The 11,495-nt window shown below is 42.5% G+C and overlaps 3 protein-coding genes across 3 annotated transcripts; 1 reads left to right on the top strand and 2 right to left on the bottom strand.

Moving 5' to 3' along the window:
* Window positions 1–809: 809 nt before the first annotated feature.
* On the bottom strand, window positions 810–1,259 carry LOC148788467 (uncharacterized). The gene has a single exon (XM_088880097.1). It carries the CDS (start codon window positions 1,257–1,259, stop codon window positions 810–812), a length of 450 nt encoding a protein of 149 aa, XP_088736223.1.
* A 1,886-nt stretch (window positions 1,260–3,145) lies between these two features.
* LOC148788466 (uncharacterized) lies at window positions 3,146–6,106 on the bottom strand. Its single transcript, XM_088880096.1, has 2 exons — window positions 4,944–6,106; window positions 3,146–4,784 (listed from the first exon to the last, which is right to left on the bottom strand). The coding sequence occupies exons 1-2, from the start codon at window positions 6,104–6,106 to the stop codon at window positions 3,146–3,148; spliced, it is 2,802 nt and encodes a 933-aa protein (XP_088736222.1).
* A 703-nt stretch (window positions 6,107–6,809) lies between these two features.
* On the top strand, window positions 6,810–9,735 carry LOC110011916 (WAT1-related protein At1g43650-like). Its single transcript, XM_020693557.2, has 7 exons — window positions 6,810–7,273; window positions 7,366–7,428; window positions 8,131–8,247; window positions 8,382–8,613; window positions 8,731–8,889; window positions 9,117–9,268; window positions 9,367–9,735. The coding sequence occupies exons 1-7, from the start codon at window positions 7,044–7,046 to the stop codon at window positions 9,539–9,541; spliced, it is 1,128 nt and encodes a 375-aa protein (XP_020549216.1). The 5' UTR covers window positions 6,810–7,043; the 3' UTR covers window positions 9,542–9,735.
* The last annotated feature ends 1,760 nt before the right edge of the window (window positions 9,736–11,495 follow it).

Here is an 11,495-nt window from a genome sequence, read left to right as displayed (position 1 = left end):
CTTTTCTCTGTATGGTCATTCCGTTCGTATACGAAAATGTCTTTTGCCTAATTGATTCCGGTCGTCTGATCATTGTAATCGGATTTTGCCCTTGCATTCAACGTGTGATTAAAGAAAGAAGTTTTTGATCCTCCGAAATGTTGCGTATTGCATTCTCTTCCTTACTTGTTTCGCGTCTTTTTTAGACATGCCTTTTTGTCCCGAGTGCGTCTTTTTCAGATCGCGTTTTATTGGAATGCATCTTTTTCGGACCGCATGTTGGACGCGTCTTTTTCAGTTCGCGTTTTGTTTGAATGCGTCTTTTTCAGTTCGCATGTTGGACACGTCTTTTTCAGTTCGCGTTTTGTTTTGGCAGATTTGCATAGTTGCAATTAGAGGAAAGATGAGCAAATGCAGGTAAGCATAAAAAGGTCGTAAAAAAGGTGTACATAGTTTTATAAATCGTGTTAAATGAATTACAGTGGGTACAGATGTTTAATAATAACAATGTTCAACATGGACACAATCTTCCTAACCTTTAAAATATACAATTTGGTAATCTGCTAGAAGTCTTCGTTGACGGCCTTTCACAGGCTCCTTGCTCGATCTGTCGGTTGATGGCCTTTCACAGGCTCCTGGGCGTGCGATCTCGCCGCAGTTGACGGCCTTTCATAGACTCCTTGGTGTGCGGTCCCATTGCAGTTGATGGCCTTTCACAGGCTCCTGGGCGTGCGACCTCGCCGCAGTTGACGGACTTTCACAGGCTCCTTGGTGTGCGGTCCCGTTGCAGATGATGGCCTTTCACAGGCTCCTTGTTCGAGTTCTCATGTTTAAGCATAGAACCTTTTTAAGTTCTGGATGTTCCACGGGCGTGGCAAATTTCGTCCCTGCATGTCCTGCAGCCTATATGTCCCCTTCTTTTTGATCTCCACTACTTTGAACGGCCGTTCCCACGGGGGTTCTAGTTTGCCTACATGCCTTGAGACTTCGACCTTCTTGAGCACAAGATCCCCCACCTGGAGTTGTCGCGGTCGAACTCTTCGACCCTGGCTTCTCATCATCAATCCCTTGTGGTGTAGAATCCTCGCGTACGCCGCGTCTCTCTTTTCCTCGATCAAGGTGAGATCAAAGCTTCGTTCCTGCTGGTTAGCCTCAGGATCGTACATCGCGACCCTCTGGGACTCTTCCCCGATCTCTGCTGGGATGATAGCTTCCGTTCCGTACACCAAGCAGAATGGCGTCTCCCCTGTTGCGGTTCGTGGTGTTGTTCTATAAGCCATAGGACCCCTGGTAGCTCATCAACCCACGATCCTTTATTTTCTAGTCGTGTTTTCAAGTGTTGGAGGATCGTTCGGTTGGTCACCTCTATTTGTCCATTGGCTTGCGGGTTCGCAACTGCCGTGAAGTGCTGTGCGATCTTAAGCTCCTTGCACCATCCCGTGATTTTTTCCCCTAGAATTGCGTACCATTGTCAGAAATTAATATGCGAGGTAGACCAAACCTGCAGATGATGTTTTTCCAAATGAAGTTGATGACTTCTTTCTCGGATATCTTCGCGACCGCTTCTGCTTCGACCCACTTGGTGAAGTACTCTACCGCCACAATGATAAACTTTTTCTGGGCTGGTGCTGGGGGAAAAGATCCGACGATGTCGATCCCCCATTGGTCGAACGGGCATGCTATTTTGATTGGTTCCACCGGGGTCGCAGGTTGGTGTATCAGGGATGCATATTTTTGGCAGCTCTCACACTTCTTCACCAGCTCTTTGGAATCCTTTGCCACCGTAGGCCAATAGAATCCTTGACGTATTATCTTCTGCGCCAGCGACCTCGCTCCCGAGTGGTTACCGCAGCTTCCTTCATGAATCTCTCGCATGACATATAGGGCTCTCTCCTCGTCCAAGCACTTCAGGAGGGGTCCATCAACTGTTCGTTTATAGAGCTGTCCCGACAACATGGTGAATCGGGTGGCTCGGAATTTAACCCTCTTTGCAGCAATGGGATCAGCAGGCAAGGTGCCGTCCTTGAGATATTTGGCAATCTCGTCCTTCCATGATTTGGGTTCCGCGACCGTCTGAACCTCTGGCCCGCCTGCGATGCTCGGTCGCCCTCGAACCAGGGCGGTAATCTTGCGATCCCCAATTCCATCCATGGCAGCCCCAAACTTGGATAAGGCGTCCGCTTTGTCATTTTCTGCTCTAGGGACCTGCAAAACCGAACATTTGTCAAATTTTCTCATCTACTGCTGGGCGATCTCTTTGTAAGATGTCATCATTTTCTCCCTCGTCTCATATGTCCCTTCGATCTGCAGCGCGATTAGCTGGGAGTCCGTGAACACCTCCAAATCTTTGGCGCCCGCCTGGAAAGCGAGCTCTAGCCCCAGTATGAGCGTTTCGTATTCGGCTTCATTGTTGGTCACAGGGAAGGCCAGACGAACAGCTACCTTGATCTCGATTCCCCTCGGTCCCTGTATCCATATTCCTGCTCCTCCACTGTTGGCGTTCGAGACCCCATCTATGTGCAGCATCCATTTGGAGGTTTGCTCCTCGACGACTATGGGTAATTTGGGATCGCTTGCTAGTAAAGTCCGCTAGTACTTGCGCTTTTTGGGCCGTTCTAGGTCGATACTCTATGTCATATTGCCCCAGCTCTACTGTCCACTTGATCAGTCGACCTGACGCTTCGGGTCGCGACATTATGTGCTTCAGGGGGTAATTCGTCAGCACGATCACTCTATGCGATTGGAAGTATGGTCGTAGCTTTCGAGCAGTGACCACCAGCGCAAGCGCTAATTTCTCCATCTCCGTGTATCTTAACTCGGCTCCTTGGAGCATTTTACTTACATAATAGATGGGATTCTGTTGACCTCCCTCTTCTCTTACCAGTACCAAACTGACTGCATTTTCCGACACACCCAGGTAGAGGAGCAGTTCCTCTCCCTCTTTCGGGTTTGCTAGTAAGGGGGGTGTTGTCAGGTATTCTTTCAGTTCTTGCAAGGCCTTCTTGCACTCCTCATTCCATTCAAAGTTTTTGGGTCTCCTCAGGATTTTGAAAAAGGGGAGACTCTTGTCTGCTGATCGCGAAATAAACCTGCCGAGGGAGGTGATTTTCCCCGTCAATTTCTGAACCTCTTTGATCGTGGTCGGTGATCGCAGATTCATTATAGCTTAAATTTTTTCTGGGTTGGCTTCGATCCCACGCTCGCTGACCATATATCCTAAAAACTTTCCTCCTCCTACTCCGAATGTGCACTTGTCTGGATTGAGTTTCATCCCGTATGATGTCATGATAGCGAATGCTTGGGCGAGATCCGCGAGGTGATCCTGCGACCTCTTGCTCTTCACGAGCATGTCATCCACGTACACTTCCATCGTTTTTTCGAGCAAGTCCCCGAACATCTTATTAATCAGGCGCTGGTATGTGGCTCCTGCATTCTTTAAACCAAAAGGCATCATGTTATAACAAAAAATTCCTTTCTCCGTGATGAAGGAAGTCTTATCTCTATCTTCCTCTGCCATGTGGATCTGGTGATACCCTTGGTAGGCATCCATCATCGAGAACATCTCGTAACCTGCTGTAGAATCCACCATGACATCGATCCGAGGTAACGGGTAGGGATCTTTTGGGCACGCCTTGTTTAGATCTGTAAAGTCCACACACATTCGCCATTTCCCAGAGGATTTGGGAACAAGCACTACGTTAGATAGCCAATCAGTATACTGAATTTTCGCTACATACCCGGCCTGGAGTAGCTTGTCCACTTCCTTTCGGATGATTTCATTTTTGTCGCTCCCGAATGACCTCTTCTTTTGTTGCACAGGTCGCATTGCTGGATCTACGTTTAGTCTGTGCACGATCACTTTCGGGTCGATTCCCGTGAAATCAGACGGACCCCATGCGAACACGTCCATGTTCTCCCTTAGGAATCTGATCATCGCCATCTCCTTCTCCTTCATACTCGCACCTATCCTGGTAGTTTTGTCCGGCTCATCGGGAGTGAGCTGCACGACCTTGTATTCCTCGCTGGGCTTCAAATGTTCGGCCTCATAAGGTCGTGGCTCAGCGTCCTCCTTGACCTTTCTTTTCTTCGCTTCGGGTTCTCCTTTCAACGATAAATTGTAGCATTTCCGAGCTTCTTTCTGGTCGCATGCTACCTCTCCGACCCCGCGATCCGTTGGAAATTTCACCTTCATATGGTAGGTGGAGATGACCGCCCTGAATGAATTCAGCCCTGGCCGGCCCAATATCACATTGTACGCAAATGGCGTGTCCACTACCAAAAATTTCACCATTGTGGTCCTCCGCTTTGGTTCGTCTCCTATGGGCACTGGCAATTCGATCATCCCTAAGGACGTCACTTCGCTTCCACCGAATCCGACTAGTGGGGTTCTGATTGGCTCTAATCGAAGATTTTTCAAGCCCATTTTGTCGATCACACTTTTGAAGATGATGTCCGCAGAACTCCCACTATCTACCAAGACTTTATGAACTGTGAAATTGGCGATGTCGAGTCTGATGACGATTGGGTCGTTCATCTCCCCAGTCTCTTCTGGTTTGTCAGAACTGTTGAAGGAAATGGCTTCCTCTTCCTCAACCTTCAGCACGAACTCTCTCCCTCGGCTCGAATACATGGTCCGTGCGTATCTCTTCCTATCTCTGTTCGAATTGTTAGAGCTAGAGCCCCCCGCGATCGTGTAGATTACCCCTTTGGTTGGCGCGTTATTTCCGGCGGCTGGGGCAAGTGTCGACTTCGAGGGCCCAGGGTTCCGATCTCGGCTCCTCGACCTGCTCCTCCTGGTCTCCTCCCTGCCTATTTTGCAATTATGGGGAACTCGATCTCTGAAGTACCCCTGCCTCACTAATCTCTCAATTTCATCCTTTAGCTAGAAGCACTCTTCCGTGTTGTGTCCCCTCTCTCGGTGGAACCTGCAATATTTCTTAGAGAATTTTTTGGAGGGGGTATACCTGGTGTGCCTCGGCCATTTGGGAACTTCAGCATTCTCGACCATCATCAGCGCTTTTTCCCGTGACATCGGCAGCGGGGTGTAGTTGTGGTATTTGGGAATGTACTTGGATTCCCTTTGCTTCTCCTGCTTTTGTCTACTTCCCCCAACCTCTCTCGCTTCGTTCGATTTTTTGTACATGTGGTCACGCTCCCTCCGCTCGTAATCCTTCATCGCATTCATCTCCTCCTCGTCGATATATTTTTGGGCCAGAGCCATAAGCTGCTCGGCATCTCCTGGCGGGTCGCATGCAAGCGCAGACGCAAATGGACCCTTCTTCAATCCGTGAATCAGGATACTGACCATCATATCAATACGTAGATCCTGGATCTCTATCATTTCGTTGTTGAATCTTCCCACGAAGCTTTTCAGTGTTTCGTCCTCTCTCTGCCGTATGGTGAACAGGTGGGTGGCAGATCTCTTTTGTTTCCTCCGGCTCGCAAAGTGGAAGGAGAATCTTTGGATCAGTTGCTCGTGCGAATCAATGTTTCCCCGAGGCAAGTTGGTGAACCACTCTTGCGCTTTTCCTGTCAACGTGGTCGCGAATAATTTGGCCATGATCGGGCCTGGCTGTCCGTATAAGTTCATCACCATGTCGAAGGCCGCCACATGCTCGTAAGGATCCTTAGTTCCATCATACCTCGGCAAGTCGGGTACTCGGAATCCTAGCTCTACCACTTGGACCAGGATGTCATTGCAAAAGGGTGAGTTTTTGTTGTGCGCAACTATTTCACCTTGCTTTTTAAGTTCGTCTATCTGTCTGTTGAGGTTTTCTATCTGTTTCCCCACGCTCTCTACTTCCGCACGCGAAATTACTGGTTCCCTTCTCTTCGTACGACTGTGGCTGCTGGAGTCGGCGTCGGATGACGCTGGTCGTTTGCTGCGATGCTCTTGTTCGCCTTGCACCCTCGATTCTCTCAGCAGCTCCACGTTATCGAATAACTGCCTCCTTGCCGTTTCTTTGACCAGTGGAGTCGCGGTTCTTCTTTCATATTCCACGATTGCTTTCCGGCTAGCTTCCTCTATCATCTTCTGCAACTCGTCAGGAGTTAGTTGAATGGTTGCTCCTGTTCCTTTTCTTGGTGTCTCTTCTTCCCCGGCGTTTCTCCTCGATGAACCTTCCATTATGCTAAGGAATTCTCAGATTTTCCCACAGACGGCGCCAACTGATTCGGGTCGAATTGTTCGATCTCTAGTGACGATCTCACTGTAGACGGATTAACTCTTCCGAACCAGATTTTGGGTCCCTTGAGAATAAAACACGAACCGTGAGCTCGTCGGGTACGTCCCCGACAATGACCCTCCTACGCTCAAGTTAGGTTGATCGAGAGAAATATATGCGATCTAGGAATTCGGTCTCAATTAATGCATAACAGTTACCTCATTTATGGTGTGTCGGGGTCTATTTATAGAACACAGTTGTACGTCAAGTACTGGGCCACGTGGCCTTATCTCATCGGTGCGTGTTCTGATCGAACGGTTGTCATCATCCGGGTCTTCGGTCAGTCTGTGCGATCCGGGTCGGGTCAACTGCGACCCGCCTGCTACAAAATACGCGGACCCTGATCACGAAATGACTATAATGCCCTTAATGAGGGGCGTTTTGGTCCTTTTGTAGGTGTGGTATGTGCATACTCATCATATATATAACTAGTCCAGAAATTGCATGAAATATATATATATATATATATATATATAAGCTGATGAGTAGGTAGGTACCTACGACTCTTTAATTATTATTATAAATATTAGCGGAATACATATATGTAATTATGTAACATATGTGGAGGCGAAAAGGCAGTAGGTAGATAGCGGGTCTGGGTTTGTCCCCCGCCCTCAGAATACTCTTTAATTAGCTAGCTACAAAAATGTTTCCCTTTCCTTATCATCAGAAAGAGATACAAACCATATTCTGCACTTATTCTAATATCCTCTCATCATCAATACCAGCAGCAATCTTAGGATTTTATTTAATTAAAGATCGAATACCCTTTTCTTTTTCTTTTTTTCTTTTTAATTAAGTAGATTTTGCATTTAAAACTACACACACACACACATATATATGCAAACAGATCTAGAGAGAGAGATCTATAGAGAGAGAGAGATGATGAAGAAATGGATAATGGATGGGCGAGTAGGATTGGGAATGGTAGTGGTGCAAGCCATAACAACAGGGCTGCAATTACTTGGTAGGGTTATATTGAGTGAGGGTAGTTTCGTGTTTGCTTTTATGGCCTATCGTCATGTGGTTGCAGCATTCACCCTTCTCCCTTTCACTCTCTACTTTGAACGGTACGTACTACTTCTTCTACTTGACTAGCTCAAATCATGCTTCCTTCCTTTCATCTCCACCTTTTTCTTTTTAATTCATACCAATTTTGCAGAGGTGCTGTGAAGAAGCTCAGCATTGCAGCTTTCTTCTGGCTGTTCATGGCAGCCTTAACTGGGTACGCAAATTAGCTAAAATGCGCTTTTTTGTCTTTTATTAATTATAATGCAGAAGCAACTCCCTCATCATCATCACCAACACGCCTATATATATTTATATATAGTTTGATTGCATCTGCTACCCTAATACATATATAGCACGTACCTCTCTTGTTTGGAACTGTGTCAGCACATCCCTAATTAAAATTAATATGTATTAACCACCTCCAATTAATTTCTCATCACAACTACTATACAATAATTTATTGATGAATATAAATATTAATTATATATTATATTCTACTACGTACAATTAGCAGCCTCTCATCATCTTCCAATAATTTATTTTATGTAAAAAAATTAAAATGATTCTGTAGGTACGTACGACGTCACATGTACGCATTAATTAGTATATATACATGCATGTTCCTTAATATATGCTCCTATGTTCTCTTAATGAAAGCTGGATTTTAATTAGTTTGTAAAAACTAATTATGAAATATATATTGGTGAAGAATGAAGAACATGCATATGTATGCTTGGCTATGATATGGGGATTCATTTGTCAGTGTATTCTTTTGTGAGTTTTAATTGCATGCATAGATAGCTGCTAATTCATGAGTTTGATCATTAATTAATTATATATATAATATTATTTATGCTTAATTATATAGTAAGTTATATAATTAAGTAGTGATTAGTGATTAATGATTCATGCGCAGGATATCAATGACCTTGGGACTATTTTATTATGGGCTCAAGGACACTACAGCTACATATGCTTCCAATTTCCTCAACCTTATTCCACTTATCACTTTTCTCTTCTCAACTATCCTAAGGTATATATATACACACACACATATATTATGACTTAAATCATGCTATAAACAACTAAGAAATATTTAAATTCGGGATTAAATTGATATATAATATGTATATTACAACATTTTCTTTGTATTTTTTTTTAATTAAGAATAGAAGCATTGGGATTCCACAGTCGGGCTGGCAAGCTGAAAACCTTAGGCGCAATGTTATGCCTTGCCGGAACATTGTCTATTGCCTTATACAAGGGCAATTCCTTCCATCTAACTCATTATCGTAACCACCAACACCAAATCATCATTAAAACCAACAAAAATAAAACTCGTGGAACCATGTTTTTAGTCGGGAGTTGTTTGTCTGCTGGTACCTGGTTCATTCTACAGGTAATTAATAATCACTTGTTTTGTTTATATATATATATATGTATATATATTTTGCGTTGCAATAGATAGATGATATTCGTCTTAAATGTATGTATTTCATGTAATGTGCATGGACAGGTGAAGCTATTCAAAGTATTTCCACATAAATATTGGGCAACGCTTGTGACTTGCATCTTGGCATCATTTCAAGCTATCATAATTGGAGTATGCATAGACAGGAAGCCCAGTGCCTGGCGATTGGCTTCGAATCTTGAGCTTCTTACTATTTTTTACTCGGTAATATTTAATTCATTTATTTTCCGCCATCACACTATCAATTACATATATTCTTATTCAAATTAAATTTGACTATTTATCCTATGACACAAATCACACAACTAATATATTATATTTATCATATAATTGGTTGCAATCTTGTAAAATCCAATTCGGATTAAAATTTCCATAGAAAACTAAAAATTCTCATTTCATATATATTTGATTGTCCAATGATGGGATGTTAGGGAATATTTGCAACCGCTGCAAGTTTTTGCCTGATCTCATGGACAATTACAGTAAAAGGGCCCACATATCCATCCATGTTCAATCCCTTATCCCTCATTTTAATCACTATAGCAGAAGCTGTGTTCCTGGGTGAAGACATCTCCCTCGGAAGGTTCAAATTCCTAATAAAATTAATTTGAATTGGTATTTAATTTATATATAAATATTGTTTAAAACTAATTTTGAGAAGATGAGTATGTGTTAGTGCAGCTTGATAGGAATGGGTTTGATTATAGTGGGGCTGTACTCATTCTTGTGGGGAAAGAGCAAAGACACAAAACCCACGCTGCTCCCCCTCAAAGAAAGCGGCGGCGCTGGTGGTGGAGATGCTGCGCCGGAATCTGCGTCCTCAGCCACGATAGTTCCAGCTGCTTCTCCAAATTAATTGTGATTAATATTTTATACATTTGAATACCTTCATATCATTAATATTCATGAAAAGTTTAAGTTTAGGAAATTAATTGTAAATTAGGAGTAGAGTTTCTTCATACTTTGATCGTGAGACTAGAGCATACCGGAATCAGTTTTGTCGTTGGATACATAGATTTGAAATTATGAATTTCAATTCATAATAATAAATCATTTTATTTATTTAGATAATTTTAAATTCACAAGATTTGAAATCTTTTAATTTTAATTTAAATTATATAAATTTTTTAATATTAATGAATTTAAAATTTCAGGATCATTTAAAAATATTTCTCTAAATCTTTTTTCTCATATCCAAATTCATCATATATTCTTCAAAAAACAACTATTACAATTGGGGCTGCAGTTGCTGGACTGGACTAGGCTATGGGCGCCTAACCATCAAAACGGTGTAATCAAACTCAGCCCCAATCTTATATATATATGAACTCCATGAGACAAGATTGTAACACCTGTATAGCGGACTAAGCCCAAGACGCGAAATTCTAATCAGACCAGGTATGATGGTGAACAATTGCATATCAAGTGTATCACACTTGCTTGTTGTATGATTGATTTGGTTCGATAAAACTACAGTATACTTGAAACAACTAAAAGAAATGCAATATAGTAGAATGCAATATAAAAATACAAGTGACAAGAGAGATGATGATATAGGATGAGGTTGTTATAATGAGGAAGCACAGAAAGAGAGGCTGAGGAAAGCATCTTGAATGAAAGTATGGAGATGAGGGGAGTTGAGAGCAATGTAACAGTATATCAACTCCTCCATTTGGTCCCAGTCCCAGTCCCCAATTCCCCCTACATTCTCCAGCACTTCAATTATGGATTCTCTGATTTCGGAGAATGGATTGGTCGAGTACTTGACTGCGCAGATACAATCTCGGAATGCCCCACCAGCAACGTCATCCGGCAACTTGGCTGAAAAGCTTACACCTGATGATCTCCTACCACCACCACCACCACCACCACCTTGGTATTTCAATGTCTTGGTCGTGGTTGATGATCTGCTGCACCTGCTTTCTTCTTCATTCTCAATCTTGCTCATTCTCTCGGTGTGTGTAGTGTGTTTTTGTGATGAAAGTATATTTATATGAGGATGGATGCATGTGGATGTGGGTGAATGAGGTCGTGGGATGTCTTTAAATAAGGACATGAGGTTATGGGGATCATGAGATGGAGGAGTGGGGGTTCATCATCTTCTTCTGGACCATTCTCTTGTTTTCTTCTTTTTTCTTTAATTGTGTATGTCTTTGTTTTGTTTATTTAAAAACGAGCCCAATAATTATGTGGGTTGTAATGTTCAAGTTAGGATGTAAATGGAGTATGAAACGTATCTTAATTTTGAAAAGCCCATAACAAGTTCGGGACAGACATTATAAACTCATAAAGCTTGAATATTTTCAATTTAAAACCACAAAGAAAGAATTGAGTTAATAGAGGATATGTGAAGGGAGCGTGGGGGGTGTAGTTAATAGAGGAATTAATGTTGTCCTGCAACTTGTGAATGAAGCTACAATCACATGGACTTTTTCTTTTACTATTTATTCAATCGAAATTTTAAACTCAAATTGGATTTCACCCAATCTTAACCACTTTGTATAATAATATAATATATTTATTATACGATTGGTGTACAATTTAAAAAAATAATAATTATATGACAAATATATCACATTTACTTTTTGAATAATTTGATTCGATAAAACCTTATTTAAGTTATAATTTTTTTTATTCAAAGAATCCTCAATTTTCAAATAAAATTATGCTATAAAAAAAAAGGTATTATCCCTCCCCCCCCCCCCAACACTCCCACCTCATTATGTGCTTGCGTGTGTGTCATGACTCATGAACTAAATGAATAGAATCCCTTTTTCTTTTTGTTTCTTTTGAATGCATTTTCAAATTTA

This window comes from Sesamum indicum, linkage group LG4 (genome assembly GCF_026168435.1).
Source record: "Sesamum indicum cultivar Baizhima isolate 11 linkage group LG4, ASM2616843v1, whole genome shotgun sequence".
In the NCBI taxonomy this organism is placed as follows: Eukaryota; Viridiplantae; Streptophyta; class Magnoliopsida; order Lamiales; family Pedaliaceae; genus Sesamum; species Sesamum indicum.
Note: the sequence above shows the minus strand (reverse complement) of the source record. Positions and strands in the feature narration are given on the sequence as shown.